The 16,009-nt window shown below is 50.3% G+C and overlaps 1 protein-coding gene across 3 annotated transcripts; it reads left to right on the top strand.

Annotated features, from left to right (window-relative positions):
* Positions 1–2,694: 2,694 nt before the first annotated feature.
* On the top strand, positions 2,695–10,946 carry LOC119247051 (elongation of very long chain fatty acids protein 4-like). Of its 3 annotated transcripts, none has more exons than XM_054696508.1 (8): positions 2,695–2,814; positions 3,301–3,367; positions 3,540–3,727; positions 6,523–6,603; positions 7,876–7,935; positions 9,307–9,421; positions 9,878–9,938; positions 10,486–10,946. In XM_054696508.1, exons 2-8 carry the CDS (start codon positions 3,310–3,312, stop codon positions 10,700–10,702), a joined length of 780 nt encoding a protein of 259 aa, XP_054552483.1. In that variant the 5' UTR covers positions 2,695–2,814; positions 3,301–3,309; the 3' UTR covers positions 10,703–10,946. The 3 variants fall into 3 exon arrangements, with proteins under 3 accessions (XP_054552483.1, XP_037369169.1, XP_054552482.1); XM_037513272.2 differs by having other exon boundaries at positions 7,879–7,935; positions 9,811–9,938; positions 10,486–10,696; XM_054696507.1 differs by having other exon boundaries at positions 9,811–9,938; positions 10,486–10,696.
* Positions 10,947–16,009: the final 5,063 nt, after the last annotated feature.

The following is a 16,009-nucleotide window of genomic DNA, read 5'->3' as shown; positions in this document are numbered from 1 at the left end:
GGGGTGCCCCAAAACCCCCTCAAAGGGAGCACGACCCATGAACAGCCATGGGGTCTGGTTCCATTCCCAGGACTGTGCCAGTAAGCAGGGTCCCTGGCCTGCATGCCCAGTACTGGATGGTCCTTGTTCTACCCCAGGCCTTGAGTTCAGGGAAGATTTTTAACATTTTTGTATTCACATACTATAAAATTCACCCTTTCAATGTACAATTTAGTAGTTTTTTTTGGGGGGGGGATAGTCTTAGAATGTTACCATGTCACTATTTAATTCTTGAAAATTTTAGCACCCCAGAACCTCTTACCCATTAGCATTTACTCCTGGCTTCCTGCCACCTGGCCCCTGGCCACCTCTAATTCACCTTCCGTCTCTCGGACCCTGCATATTCTGTGGCAATTTCGTGTCGATGGTCTTGGTGTAGGAAGCTCGGTGTGATGGGATCAGACTCACAGTGAGGCAATCGAGGGAGGCTGGAATTTGGAGCTTGCTCTACTAACAGGCAAGCAAGGTCAATGTCACCCAGGGAATCTTTGCACAAGGAGCACACCTGAGCTTGCTCCCTTGCCTGTTCTGCCCATAAAGCCACAGGCTTACAAGAGGCGCTCATCAGAGGGTGAGAGCCTGGCGGTGGTTTTAACCTTGACTCATATTTCTCCTGGAAACTCTGTTGAGAATCGGCCTTCCCCACTCCATTTTGGAGTGTGCACGGCTGATAATTGCCTCTTGTGCAATTATCTGCCAAACCCAGTTGTTAATGAAATGAGTGATTTACTTATCCTTGTTAGTAATGGCCCGCGTTGTACAAAGACCCATTACTGCCTCCGAGAGGCTGGCAGGAATGCCCTGTCGAGGCACGAGCTGTCTCTACAATGCTCTCTCTGGGCTCAGCTTGACTGGGGAGGAAAGCCTGCCAGGGGCCGTGGGGTACAGCCTGTCCCCCGCTGGCCCTAGTGATCCATCAAGTGCCTGGAGCCTCTAGGAGTAAAGTGAGAAGAAGCCAGAGCTCAGCTCGTCAGTCTTGACCTGCAAAAGTGGCTGCATCCCTGTCAGCAGGAAAGGACATCCTAAGAGCTCAGGTGACATGTGGGTTCCCTTAGCACCAGGAGACATTTGGTGAATGGACATTGTCATCCAAAATTAGGCATCCTGAGCACCCCCTTCTCATATCACCCATAGCACAGCTTCCCCCCACCCCCACCCCACAGCCAAAGGGAACCTCCTTCCTTTGCTGTAATGTGGGGTTGCCTCTTGGTCCCTCTTCCTCTTCCCAGTGGCCATGCAGCTCTGCGCCTGTGTTACCACAGGCATGTGAGGTGTGGGGGAAGCCACCGGACGTGTCCGTTGGCTGAAGCCCAGTGAGGAAATGTTTCCAGAGAGAAGTGCAGGTGGAATGAGGGTCTGTGGCCCCTAATGCAAATGCAGGCATGTAACTAAGCATAGTGAGGGCCATGTTTCCAAATCAAATCCTCCCGGTGGGGTTTACCCCTCACTTCTAGTTCTTCCAGTCTCTTAATCCTCTTGGCCCTGGATGTGGATATCCAGGGCTTACACAGACATGGTTTTTCACAAAACCACAGTGCACTGTTTTGTCAGAAGGCAAAACTGAGGAATTCACTATTCCAAAGAAATGGTTCTAGAAGTCACCGTGAAATCACTGGGAGTGAGACTGGAACTGTGCTGCTGAGGCCTCTTCATCGGGCAATGTGGCTTCTGAACTTGGTTCTCCTGGTGTTTTATAAAGAGAGGAGAAGCGGGCCTCCCTGGTGGCACAAGGGGTTAAGCACCGCACTATGAAGCAATCCACAGCCTCTGCGGCACAAGTTCCATCCCCAGCCGGCCAGGGAGAAACCCACATGGCGCAGCAGACCTCTCCTGCCTCTCTGGCTGCTCCCCTCGGCAGTGTATTTCAGTTTATCTGCCTGTTCTGCTCCCCACTCTGTCTCTAGTGACTCCTCTCACCCCCCACACCTCTGGCCTGTACCCCAGCTCTTGTATGCATAAATAAATAAATGTTTAAAAATTTAAAAAAAAAAGAGAGGAGAAGCATGTGCCTAAGACAGTTTATTTGGACAAGTGGCAAGTTTAACGGCTTCATCTTGTGCACAGGGTGATAGAGGTGGGATCAGGGAAGAGGGTTGCTTAAGTCCTGGAATATCAATCCCCCAATATGCCAGCAACCCATTGGGAGCAGAGAATGAAAGCAGGGGTGTGTGAAATTTTAGCAGTTCTAAAAGATAAATGCTTAATCCCTACCTGTGTAGGAAAGAGGAGGGAGGAGGGATGGGGTGCAGGGAAACTGGAACCTGAGATGGAGGGCGTGGCCTGGGCTGGTGGAGCTGTCACCTGTGTGCAGTGTCCCCATTGCTAAGAATGCAGCGTTCAGGGCACCAGTCATGGGGGCACTAAATGTGGGGGGATGTGGGCATGCGCCTTCCCCTGGGTAGGGGCCATCCTACCTGACTTTCTCCTACCCTCCGCAGAGCTGTAGTCGTCATCACCCTTTGCCCTCTGAGCTGCCCCAGGGCTGTCTCTGGTTCTCGCTGTCCCTGGGCCTGTGAGGATGGCACTGTGCCCGGTGGGGCGGGGAGCTCAGGCTGGTGTCCAGTTCTCAGTAAGTGTGTGAGTGAGTGTGAGTGCGCACAGAGGCTGGAGGGCGTCTGCAGATCAGAGCAGGGTGGGGAGAGCATCTAGAAGGAAGGGCCGCAGCCTGGAGCCCCAGGATCTGTGACTTGGAACCACTGGCCTTGTGGCACCAACACCCTGAGCGGCCAGAACCGCATCAGTCACTGACCAGACGAGCCCCAAGAGGACATAGGGGTAAGTTGGGCTCTGGAGGGATGGGTTATGGCCCCTTCAGGGGGAGGCTGAGGAGCCAGGGACACCCAGAAAGAACAACTCAGTGCAAGCAGGGAGGGGAACTGGAGAGCTCTGTGTCTCTGCCCTGCCCCAAGCCTGCTGCACCGGAGCCAGATCCCTTTCTCAGGGCCCTGCCATCTGGGGGCTCTGCTGAGGGTGGTGATCCCAAGTAGGGAGCAAGGTGTGTGAAGAAAGGAGCGGAGCTGGGGCTGTGGGGGGTCCCCAGGGGTGCATGGTGGGTGGCTGTCCAGTGTTCGGGGGCAGCGATGGCAGGGAGGGAGGCCTGGCAGCTGGTGGTCCTGTGGGGGGCACTGAGAACAGGGTTTTGTGGACTCTCACCTGGCCCTGGCGGGGAGGGAGGGAAGAAAGGGAAGAGGAGAGAGGAAGTGCAGGGCGGTGGGGGCGCAGTTTGCATGAGAAACAAACCTTTCTTTCTTTCACTTGCAGGCGCTTGCAATGGCGGGCACCCTGGACGAGCTCTGGCGCCAGTGCACCTGGGCCTTAAACAATGGAGGTAGGAGATAGAGACGCCCAGTGGGAGCTTCACCCCCTTTTTCAGTCCAGTCTGATGCCAGACATTTGGAAGAGCCAGATACGGTGATGAGCGAGGCTTGGGGGTGGTCGGGGCTGGTGTCCTGTGGGCGTGGTGGCCAGCAAGGCTGTCTCTGTCCCCTTTGCTTTCCTAGATCCTAGAACTGATTCCTGGTTCCTGGTGCACTCGCCGCTCCCGGTCACCCTCCTCTTTGCCTTCTATCTCCTCCTGGTGGTGGCAGGTCCTGCCATCATGAGCCACCGGGAGCCTCTGAGGCTGGCTGGACCCCTGGCTGCCTACAACCTGGGCCTAGTGCTTCTCTCCGGGTACATATTCTATGAGGTAAGACTGTGGGGAGCCCTGAAGAGTTCTAGGGCCACTTCCTTTTCGGGGTACTCAAGAGAACGCTGGAAGTGCCTGACAGGAGCAGGTGAATTCCCTTCCCTCTCTGTCTTGCCTTCCTATAAGACACAAATCTGCCTCACCGACTCCCTTTGCCAGGCTCGTGGAGGTTAGTGGCAGCAGGAGTGGCATTTCTGATCACCTCGCACTTCAATACCCCACCACCTCCTGTTTTTCCCCGGCTATGTGGCCTCTGCCCAGTTTTCAGAGCCCCAAGCCCAGGGTCCCTGCCAGACACTCTCAGTCGCTGTGTAAGGAGCTCACATCCAGGAGGGGCGAGTGATGTGGCGATGTGGAGACCGGTGATTTTAAGCCAGTGCCAGCACGCGTGCACCAGGGACAGGCAGGCAGAGGCGCTATCTGGGCCTGGGCCTGGGTGTTGGGAAAGCTTGTCAGAGAAAGTGGTCACAATTGGTGGCATTTTAAGCAGTAATGATGGTGAGACCTGCTCCCAGCACTTCACATAAATTGGCTTGTCTCATCTCACAATTCCACTACCCTGGGGCACAGAGGGGTTAAGTAACTTAGCAGGGGGCAGCAGGCAGGGGCTGGATTTGCACACAGCACAGGGCCTGCAGCCTCACCACCACCCCTGCTCCAGCAGAAGCAGCAGGTCGCAACGGCCAGACTTCTTTCACCTTCTCCCTCTTCCTGATTGCTCATGTTCAGTCCATGCTCTAGATCCTAGAATTGTCTTCCCTAAATGCCAAAAGCCACATGCTACTGCCCTGCTTGGCTCCCCAGCTCTCCCCACCAGCAGGGGCAAAGTTGAGCCCCTCTGGCAGACACTTAAACCTTCCTTAGTCCTTCCATGCCCCAGGCCTGGACACATGACTGTCCAGTCACTTCTCCTCTGGTGCCCTGGCAACCCCTCACCCCACAACCTTTACTCTCAGGCCGTTGTCACCGCTCTTGAAGCCGTCCCTGGCTCCCCACTGTCAGGTTGTTTTCCTCCTTAGCTTTTCATATCTCTTCTCTGTGGAGGATTGGGGTGGGCTCCCCCAGCTGGTGAGCATCTTACCGTGTTTCCCCACCTCTGTTTTGCAGTGACTTCCCTCAGTAGCTTGAAATCAGCACTGGGAACAGAATTTACACCAGGTCAATTGGCCAAAACTACAATCCGCCCCCGAGCCTACCAAGTGCCTACAAAGCATTTACCCACACCACTGGCCGCAGGTGGCTTTCCTCCCCTGTTTTAGGAATTGCATAATAGTCCCCCTCAAAACTGCAAGTGCAAAGCAGGGCCCCATCTCACCTTTTAAAGACAGGCTCAGCATCATGGCTTGTACTGTGAAGCAACCACGGGTAACTTGGAAGACATGCCCTAACCAATGGGTCCCTTAATAATGGTGGCACATTACTCTCCTGCCCCCTAAATCCTTTGAAAATCTGTTATGCACAAGCGAGGCCCCTGCTCAGAGCCCTCAGTGGTGCCCTTTGCCTCTATGATCCTTCAAGTAAGGACGTGCGTGTGTTTTGTTGTACTGTGGTGGCTCGGTGCTCAGTACACTGCCTACAATGGCATTAGTCTTGGTTAAACCATCACTGTCAAACAAATAAATAAATGATAAAATTCAAGCTCCTTAAAACAGCCTTCAAGACCCCTCCATCTGTGTGCACCTAAGTTACAGCCCCGCCCAGTCCTCATTGCCCCTGGTGACATAGAAGAGGTCCAGGCCCCATGAGTGATCCTCCCAGCTGCTCACTTTTTTTTTTTTAAGATTTATTTATTCATGCATACAAGAACCGGGGTACAGGCCAGAGGCACGGGAGGGTGAGAGGAATCACCAGAGACAGCGGGGAGCAGAACAGGCAGATTCACTGAAACACACTGATGAGGGAGCAGTGGGTGAGACAGGAGAGGTCTGCCACGCCATGTGGGATTCTCGTCGGCCGGCCAGGATTGAACCCATGCTACAGAGGCTGCAGACAGCTTCACAGCGCTGCGCTCAACTGCCTGCACCACCAGGGGAGGCCCCCAGCTGCTCACTTTTTGCCTGAGGCTTCCCCGTTCTCCACTACTAACTTCTGGAATATCTCCTTGTCCTACTCTTCATCTGGCACCAGCCTTAAAAGTACAACTGTTCCCCCCATTCTCATGAGACTCTGAGCTTCCTGGGACAGGCCATCTCCGTGTCTCCTCTAAGCCCTTTAGCACTTCACTTAGGGTCTCACACATAGTAGTTACCCTGCGTGGATTTGTGGTCTAAGAACAGAGACCAGGCACATGTGTGCAAGTCCCAGCCTCTGACCTGGCCTCTCCATGGGGTTTATGTGATCAGCAATCATTCATCTAGTGCTGGGGAGGACCGAGGAAGGTTAGGGAGGGTAAGGGAGGACCAGTGCTATCTAAAACACACCTGATGGGCCTCTTCTGGTGGCTCAGCGGCTGAGCACTGGGCTGAGAAGCTGCCCACAGACTCTGCAGTGCCGGTTCAATCCCCGGCCAGCTGGCGAGGGTCCCACATGGTGCGCAGACCTCTCCTGCCGCCCACTGCTCCCCTCAGCAGTGTACTTCGGTCCTTCTGCCTGTTCTCCTCCCCGCTCTGGTTCTGGTGAATTCTCCAGCGCTTCTGACTGTACCCAGTGCTTGTATAAATAAATAAATAAATATAAAAAAATTAAAAAAAAAAAAACACAGCTGGAGGAGGTATTGACCCTGTGGGCCCAGAGCCAGTTGGGGCTCAGCAAAGTGGGAACGGCCTTTCTCATGCTTCCTTCCCCCTTCCTTCCAGTTCATGGTCACCTCCCTTCTGGCCAAGTACAGCTACTTCTGCCAGCCGGTGGACTACAGCCAGAGTGAGCTTGGAATAAGGGTATGGCCCGGAGTGGAGCGAGAAGAGCTCGATCAAGGACGTGTGATGGGAGGCAGTGAACCCATTGGTTCAGCACTGGCTCGGAAGACCTCAGTTTGAGTCTCACTGTGCTAGTTGCTTGCTGTGTGACCCTGGGTAGCTTACTTACCTTGTCTGGGCCTCCATGTTCTTACCAGTGAACGAGAATAATAATGTCTACTTAAGAAAAGGAAGTGATTGCAAGAAATGATTGCAAGGAAATGATTGAAGCAGAAAATGCGTAAATATGTTTAGTGCTGGGCCTGGCACATATTGAGTGGTAGGTGTTTCATTATGGAAGCAGAACAAGAGGCTTCCTTGCAGCAAAAAGAAAAAAAAATCTAGCTGAGACTTGACATGTTACCAGGCGGTGATGGGGCAGCTGCATCCAGGGATGTTGCGTGCAGAGCCACAGCGCCACCTGGTGGCTTGGTGGGACGGCAGACGCTCCTGTCCCAGCCTGGGAGCACGGATTAAGAATCAGCCTTCCGTTGCTGCTTTGCTGTGTTTTGTACTGTTATTATTTTTTCTTCACACTGATGTCTTATTTGGTTCCCTAGTCCTATTATAAGTGAAACCATCTGATATTTTTCTTTTTCCTTCTGGCTTATTTTACTGAGCATAAATCCTTCTAGCTCCATCCATGTTGCTGTGAAAGCCATGAGTTTATCTTTTTTGATTGCTGAGTAATATTCCGTGGTGTATATATACTACATCTTCTTGATCCAGTCATCTATTTTTGGGTATTTGGGTTGTTTCCTGGTTTTACCTATTGTAAATAGTGCTGCGATAAACATAGGGGTACAGGTGGTCTTTTGAATCGTTTTTGTGTCCTTTGGGTAGATCCCTAGGAATGCACAGGTGCATTGGGGAAGGAAATTCTATGGGGATTAAACTTGAGGGGGTAGATGGAAGCAAATATTGTTTAAAAATGATCACTGATGTAAAAAGAAAATAGCAAAAAAAAAAAAAAAAAAAAAAGAATCAGCTTTCCAACAAACAAGATCCCTAGGACACTAAATGCTCCTTAGACAGCAGGGCTCTCTACTGAGGGGTGCTTGGTCTTGGAGAGAGCTTCTGTTAGCGTTCCCGGTAGACCTGCCCCTCTGTCCCTCTCTAAAAGGAACCTCCCTGCAGAGAGGTGGGCACTGTTGGGCCAGGACATGCAGAAGGGCAGTGGGGATGGGACAAAAGTCAGCCCCACCAGGGTGAGCAGCAGGACAACATCTGGCTCAACTTCTCCTTCCTGCCCAGCAGATGGCGAGCGTGTGCTGGTGGTGTTTCTTCTCAAAGGCCATTGAACTGCTTGACACAGTAAGAATAACTTCTCTTGGACATCCTGCAGGGGAGGAGGAGGGAGAGGGATCAGAGGGAGGGAGGGAGGAGCTCAGGGGACTGTGGTGATGGTGCACGGGTGTCTTAGGGAAGGAAATTCTATGGGGACTCAACCTGAGGGGATAGGGGAGAAGCAAATATTGTTTAAAAATTAAAAAAAAAGAAATAAAATTCCTATATAAGACGTTAAAAAAAAAAAGAATCACTTCTCTTGTTGTCTTGGACAGACAGGTTCTATCAGCTGGGTCTGGGGGCGTGTATGTGGCACCTTCAGTGTATCTGGTGGGTGTTTTCAGAGTTTGCTCAGGCAGCCGTGCCTGAGGCTTATGTCAGAGTCTGGCAGGGGAAGGATGCTCACAGAGGTAGCCGCTCACCTCCACAGGCTCCCTCAGGCCTCTCTACATCCATGCACAGGAAAAAGTATGCTTTTAACCCCACAGGCAGCCGAGGTCCAGGGTAAATGAAATTGAACTGATATGAGGCAGCAGGGGTCACCAGATAGTAAAAATCATAGGTTCAGGAGGAGATTAGTTTTCCTGCATGTGAATCCAGGAGGCTGGTGGGACTGAGTGCGGTGGGCAAGGTCATAATTTTAGGACAGTGATGAAAGGAAGAGATTCTTTGCTCTCTCTTGCAAAATGGAGTCCAAGTAGAACACGTTAGGGAAGTTGCCTTACAGTTACCTGGGTGTTCAACCCTGAATTCTCTCCTAAGAGCCCTGGGATGTGTGTTGGATGCTGCAAAGAGCGCAGTCTCTGAAGCCAGGCTGTATTCAAATCCAGATGTGACCACCTACTAGCTGTGTAACCTTGGATAAGCGCCCTAACCTCTCTGTGCCTCGGTTTGTCATCAGTAAAACAGAGATAAGAAGACTATAAACGGGGCCTCCCTGGTGGCGCAAGGGGTTAAGTCGCAGCACTGTGAAGCTATCCGAAGCCACTACAGCACAAGTTAGATCCCCAGCCAGGAAGCTACCCACATGGCACAGCAGACCTCTCCTGCCTTGCCCCTGCTCCCCTCAACAGCATGTTTCAGTCAATCTGCCTGTTCTGCTCCCCACTCTGTCTCTAGTGAATCCTCTCACCCCCTACACCTCTGGCCTGTATCCCAGCTCTTATATGCATAAAAAAAAACTTTAAAAAAGAGATCATATACCATACTGTGTTATGATTTTTATGCATACAAAATACCTGGCACACAGTCAGTGCTATGTAGGTATGTGGTTGCTATTTCCCTTGAGTTTACACCTGCCCTTCAGTAACACGGACAGAATCACCCTGTTCCTCCAAGTGGCAGTGGAGGCTCTAGGAGGGTCTGGTCCCCAGTGTTGACATGTTTCTTCCACTCCAGGTCTTCTTCATATTACGAAAGAAGCGGGAGCAGATCACCTTCCTGCATGTCTACCACCACGGCACCATGCTCTTTAACTGGTGGGCTGGAGTCAAGTATGTGCCCGGGGGGCAAGGTAAGCAGCGTGTGGGGTGCCTCCCTGCCCTCACACGGTCTGGCTCCCCTTCTCTGCAGCATGGAAGCCAGGTCTCTGCTCCCGCTTTATCTCCATTGTTCCTCCGGGGGAGGAAGAGGAGGCAGGTGGGTCATGCGCACAGCTGTCAGGCCAGAGATCACGGAGGGAGTTAGGAGGGCTCTCACTTAGCAGCCTGGAAACCCCAACCTGGAATCACGACTGCCCTCAGGGGCACATGCCAGACCTCCTATGGCAAGGTCTTCTCAAGGATTTTCTCTGCAGGGTTCCCAGAGTTGCTCTGGGCAGCTTAGAGAGAATGAATGAGCAAGCCCAGACCGCAGTTAGGCCATGACTAGGCTATTCTCTACCTCCCCTGCCCCACTCTGCAGCCTTCTTTGTCGGGATGCTGAATTCTTTCGTTCATGTCTTCATGTACCTGTACTACGGACTGGCCAGTCTGGGGCCCCACATGCGGCGCTATTTGTGGTGGAAGCGACATCTCACCACCCTGCAGCTGGTGAGAGCCCCCCGCCCCCACTCCCACCCTGCAGCTAGTGAGAGCCCCCACCCCCCAGTTCTATGCTGCACCCTGGGTTCTGTTCCAGCCTGTCCCAGGGGCTTGATATCTGACCATGAACAGGTCCTTCTTGTTGGGGCTACCTTAATTTCCCAATTTGCAAGGGTCTCAGTAGCTATCTTGTCAGATCCTAGAACCAACCCAGCTCACTGACTTGATGCAGGACCTGGAGTCTGTGGCTGTCATACTTCAGGCCTCAATCTCATCATCCGTGAAATGAGGAGGCTGGACTACATGACGGCAAATACCCTGCAAGTCTGTGATCACTGACTGACCCCAGGAAGACTCTTAGGATCACAGTTAGGGAAAAAATGGGAGTCATGCTCCACTAGGTGTCACTGGTTTCCTCTTTCTGAGCTAGCGGTGTCTCTCTCTGCTGTAGACAGAACTTCAGACAGGAAGGGCGAAGGGGACCATCCTTTTTTGCTCCTCAGCATGTCTCTCACTGCTCACCCATCTCTCTCCTCTCGCTCTTTCTCTCTTGCAGGGTCAGTTTGTGGCCATTGCTGCCCACTCTTCCTACAATCTCTTTGCTGAGTGCTACTTCCCGGATGGGTTCAACATGGCTGTCCTCCTGTACTCCCTCAGCCTCATCCTCCTCTTTCTCAACTTCTACCACCAGACATACCTCAGGGGCAAGCAGGAGAAGCTCACTTAAGGGACTGGACCCCAGGAATGAACCAGACAGCCAGCGGGGCTTGTAGCCCACTGGTGCTAAGTAGATCCCTCTGATACTGCATTTCATCCTGTGAAGAAACAATTGCCTTCTTTCCAGACAGAGATCAAGGGGAAAGAAATGGACCCTACGTCCTGTACTGACTTCGGTTATGGCACTTCCCAGGTGGATTTGTAACTATGAATCTCCTTTCTTATTAAATGTAAGCCCCTCATGGGAGGGACACTGTTCTTCTCTATGTTCCTACCTGACACAACACCTCAATAAATGTGCATGTGGAACCTTGTCCTCCATGACTGACAGTCATGAGCTCTGGTGATCAGGGCTGGGAGTTAAAAGAATTCAAGGCTGGTTTGATATCTAACTTTGCAGGGGAAGCCATGACAGGATATTTATACCAAGCATGTGTCTGTTTGATGCCAGTATGGTTATGTGAATGCCTGCCTGTGCTTGTTTTCTTGTCTGTTCACTGCTACTTGCATGTGCATTAATATAGTTGTGTAGTTCTGTGTTTGTGAACGGGAGACAGAGGGGCATAGGCACATGTCTGAATACTTGTTTACAAATATACGTGTGTTTCCCTGTGTGTTTCTCTTTGTGTTTGCTTGTCTTCTCTGTAAATCTCTGAAAGCATCATGGTAAATAAAGCCACCACTGGGTGATAACTCTCCTGTCTCAGATAAGAGACATGGAATTCTACCGGGAGATCTCTGAACACATGTTGCACTGAGAACTTTCAAATGGAAGAAAAGTCAAAACACACGCAGCTAACCCTATCACAGAGAGGGAAGCTGAGGAGCAGCAGAAAGGAATATACAACTGAGATCAGAGTATAGCAGAAGTAAACTTCTGCAGAACCTTTTGAAACAGGAGCTGGATGAATCACTGGAAAGCATTTTGCCCGGGAGCAACCTCCCACGTGCTTGTTCTTCTTTACAATTTCTCTCCTTAGCTCCTTCCCTCTGTTGTGGTTTTTGGAGTTTGTGGGTTTGCAGAGCGGGGCCCTTGGGTTCACCCTGGGAAAGGTGTCACCAGAGCTCCCATTTCAGCGGCACACAGCAAGTTTCCCAGGAGAGTTTCTCCACGAGACAGACGTTATATTTAAAGGGCAGGTTTATTAGGGAAGGGATAAAACAGTGAAAGATACTTGCAGAGACACAAGTGGGCAGGAAGAGCTGCCCAGAAGGGACAAGTTTGCTGAGAGAGGCCTGCATGGTTGCAGGGGGGTGGCCTTGACAGGTCACGAGCAGGCAGGAGGCTACTGTACTGCAGAGGAGAGGGTTGGTGAAAAGAGGCACCCGCATAGTCACAGGTGGGCAGAGGGAGTGTTACAGGGCAGGGAGAGGGGCAGCCCAGACCCCGCAAACCTGCCTGCTGTAAATAGGTTCTGTCATCCGCCACATCAACACAAAACATATGAGACTTTCATGGGAAGGAACTTTAATAAAATTAGAAACAATACAGGAAAGGCAAAGAGTCTAGTTTCTAAATCAAGCACCCAAAGTTACCCGTCCCCTCGTGAGTAAAAGTCTATCCAAATGGGATTGGCCCAGAGCAAGGCCTTGGGGCCTTGCTCAAGCCTGCCACAAGTCTAAAGCAGCTTCCAGTAGGGACCCACAGAAAAGGATCAGAAACAACCAGACAAGTCTGGAGGGAAAAGAGTAAAATGAAAATCAAGACAAAAACCACCATTGTCACCTCCCCATGGGTCTCTCACCCACTTCTGTGTCACCCAGTCCACGACCAAAAGACAAGCGCAGTTTCTTCACATGTCTCTCGGCTCCAGGCGCCTCCTCCAGGTCTCCTTCTGGCTCCATCCTGCTTCCTTCCTTCCTCAGTCTCCTCTGCAGCTTCTTTTCTACCTGCTCAACTCCACCCTCCCTTGGGTGGGGCAGGAAACCTGGAACCTCCCCCTTTCCTGGGGACCACCCTGTTACAATAGTGCTGCCCAGAGCCTGTGCAGAGACTGCACAGATACAGTCTTCTTCTGTTTGGGAGGGGTCACCCCTTGTGAGCGGTCAGTTTGTTGCTGATTTTGGATAACCATGCAGAATCCAAAAGGGACCAGAGACTCCAGCATGGTGAGTGGAGATTCCAGGGTGGGCCCAATCTCCATATCTTTACCCTCAGGCCTGTGGTCCACTCCCTGTAGCATCTGATCCTGCTTTGGTCTTATGCCTTGTGATAAGGCACAGGCGCCTGAGGGTCACGACCTCTACAGCTGGGTGAAAGGTCATGTTATTGGACTCTACCCCCACCTCTTTGTGAGTCAGGTTGTGGTCTTGGGCACCTCCTTTCCAGTCTTTCTATTCTTGTCCTCCATCAGCTCCACTAGGTAAGTTCTTATTCTGTGATGCTTCAGCAGCCAAGGACATTAAAGAACGGTTGAAGGTTAAACAATGCTATTTAGGGACTATTCATTCACTGGGTACTCTAGCTAATTAACTCAAGGCCAGGCAGGGCTGCATCCTGTGGCCAGGATCCTTGGAGAAAATTTCCTCTAAGTTACACAGGATATGAACACATCCCACACAGTTTTCCTTAGGCAGGTTGAACGCCTTGGAGGTAGGTGCCTATTTAAGGCAAACTTTTTTTTTTTCCTAAACATATTGGGCTAGAGTCTATTCATTTGCTTAGCAGCAAGGATAAGGGGAAAATTAGCCACTCCAGAGGTCAGAGCTAATATCTGTCCAGTTCTTTGCAGCTGCCTCTACCTGATTAAGCAGCACATAAAATATCTGTCCTGGGTCATGTATGAACGAAATAAGGTTTTAACTGGGGACACCTTGGTGTGAGGCAATGTGATAGCCGGTGTTTGGGGAAAAATTCTCAATGAGCTGAAGGTGCCCCTTTAAACTCTACCTGGGACAGGAGGGGAGTGGGGATTTTTATCAGTGTAGATTGAGTGAAACTTAGAAAACAAAGTTATTCGTATTTGTCAGAATATTGCCAAATGCCTAATTAATAATGTGGAAGTTCACCTCTATAAACATCTTAAGATAATGCTAAGGGTGATGGTAAGGTTTTTAAATAGAGCAGGGCTGAGATTTTGCCAGAGAGTGTCCCTTTGCAAAGACTGGGAGGCCCAGAGTCAGGTGAGAATGTCCCATAGAAAGAAGCGAGGGGTAGCCTCCTCATCCCCTTGAGGCAGAAATGGTAATTTAGCACATTTCAGAACAAAATGACTCAAACCCTGTTCATCTGTCATCCTGGGTGCGACTAGTTGTAAAACCCCAATCTTATCTAACTAACAGGAGGTTAAGTGTCAGGTGGTTTGATACACAAACTGGTCAAATCTCATTATCCCATATTTTGTCAATTCCTCCCCTTTTGCTAAATAAAACTGGCTAAAGCCCAGTCTCTCATCTGTATATACCTGGCCCTTTTGTTAAGCAAAATCATCAAAACCCATTCAGGATCCCATCTGTGAGCCCTGCCCCCTCAAACTCAGCGAGTATTTGTTTGTATCAGTAGCCTTGAGACCCAAGGCAGGATTCTCTGAATCTGCTCTGCTCACCCTTGAGTGTGCACTGTCACTGACTCCCGCTGAAATCTCTTTTCTGCATAAAACCTAAGAATCTTGGGGTCCCTCAGCACCGCTGGGCCCCATCACCCTCACCTCTTATCAGAGTACAGTACATCTCACTTAACAGGTTGTTGGAAAATGTGATTTTAAGAGAAACATATATAATAAAACCGACCTGACAATAGGTTAATTGATATAAATAAAGGTTAATAATAATAATATCCTAGACATATTTCTGGCCACAAAGACATCACCAAACTTCTAAATAAAGACCCAAAGAACTTCTAATGTTGAACAATCATTTGTATTCGTTCCTTCATTTTCCAACCTGCTATTCTAGTTCAGGGTTGAGGGTGGCCAGAGCCCACTCCCGCAGCTCAGGGTGCAAGGAGGGTGCCCACACCAGACAGGATGCTCTTCCCACACAGGGGCACTCAGTTACACACACACACACACACACGTGCACACACACACATGCATGCACACACACTGGGATCATTGAGACACACCAATAAACCTCACACGCACATTTTTGGAATGTGGGAGGAAACGAGAGCACCTGCTCATCCTCCTGGCTTCTCCCACCTCCCCTTCCTTTTTATAAGGAGAACATCTGTGTTCATGGAAGTTACTATGTGCCCCACTGACCACAAGAACACATAGGATGAAAAGAGGAGAAGAAAGAAGAGATGTAGAAAAAATAAAAGTTACTGTCTACTTGGTTTTATGTTTTCCCCAGGGAGCTTTTGCTTAATATATAGACAGATAAAATATGCTTTGGTTGAAAAATGCAGAGTTAAAAAATGGTAAACAGATGCAATATGTGTATCTGAGCAATCTTATTGATAGAACAGGACGAAGCTTTCAGGGCCCTAGGATTTAGCCAGGTGCTGACATTTCTACAACCTCCTTCTCTTCACTGAGAAGTAATTGAGTCAGGCTTGAGCATCCCACTTGCTTTTTGACTGAAATAACTTCTTTCAGTGCTGACACTCAGCATAGCCTTCCTAACAGGAGTCCAAGGCTTATCTGGAAAAATCAACATCAGGAAATGAGGTGGTTGGGATTTTTCAAAATGCCTGCATCTAAAAGCAAGATGGAAGCTTGCTACCTGTCAGTCCTAGGAGCAGCAAAGGAAGACAGGGTGGTGATGGAACCCCAGCGTCAGACCTGAAGGTGACAACTCCCTACAACTGTTTTACAGGCTGCCACAATGGCTTAGGGTCAAGTCCCTGCAACTAGTTCTTTAATCACATATTCACGAAGTACTTCAGCTTCTCTGATCACCAGTTTCTACAACTGGCCTCCAGGTCACAGATGACCCCTCCTTTCCATTGCAATTCTATGGCCTTTACTTAGTAACGAATTTTAGCCCCAGCAAGAAATACACTTCTTACACAGTACTTAAAAAAAAAAAAAATCACGATTATACTTTATGATCAGGCACTGAAATATGTGTGAGTGGCACTCAGTATACACTGCACAGCTGATGTCTTCTGGGAGTTTGTTTTTTTTTAAGATGTTATTTATTTATGCATACAAGAGCCGGGTACAGGCCAGATTGTTGTGGGGGGGTGTGAAAGATTCACAGAAACAGAGTAGGGAACAGAACAGGCAGATTGACCTAAGAACACTGCTGAGAGGAGAAGCAGGAGAGACAGGAGAGGTCTGCTGCACCATGTGGGCAGCTCCCTGGCCAGCCGGGGATTGAACTCATGCTACAGAGGCTGTAGATATCTTCAGAGGTTGCATCTTAACCCCTTGTGCCACCAGGGAGGCCCCCTCTTCAGGGAGCCTTTGTAGCAACCC

The sequence above is a fragment of the Talpa occidentalis genome, unplaced genomic scaffold (assembly GCF_014898055.3).
Source record: "Talpa occidentalis isolate TD23 unplaced genomic scaffold, MPIMG_talOcc4v2.1 talOcc4.16, whole genome shotgun sequence".
NCBI lineage: Eukaryota > Metazoa > Chordata > Mammalia > Eulipotyphla > Talpidae > Talpa > Talpa occidentalis.
This window is presented reverse-complemented; position numbering and strand designations above follow the sequence as displayed.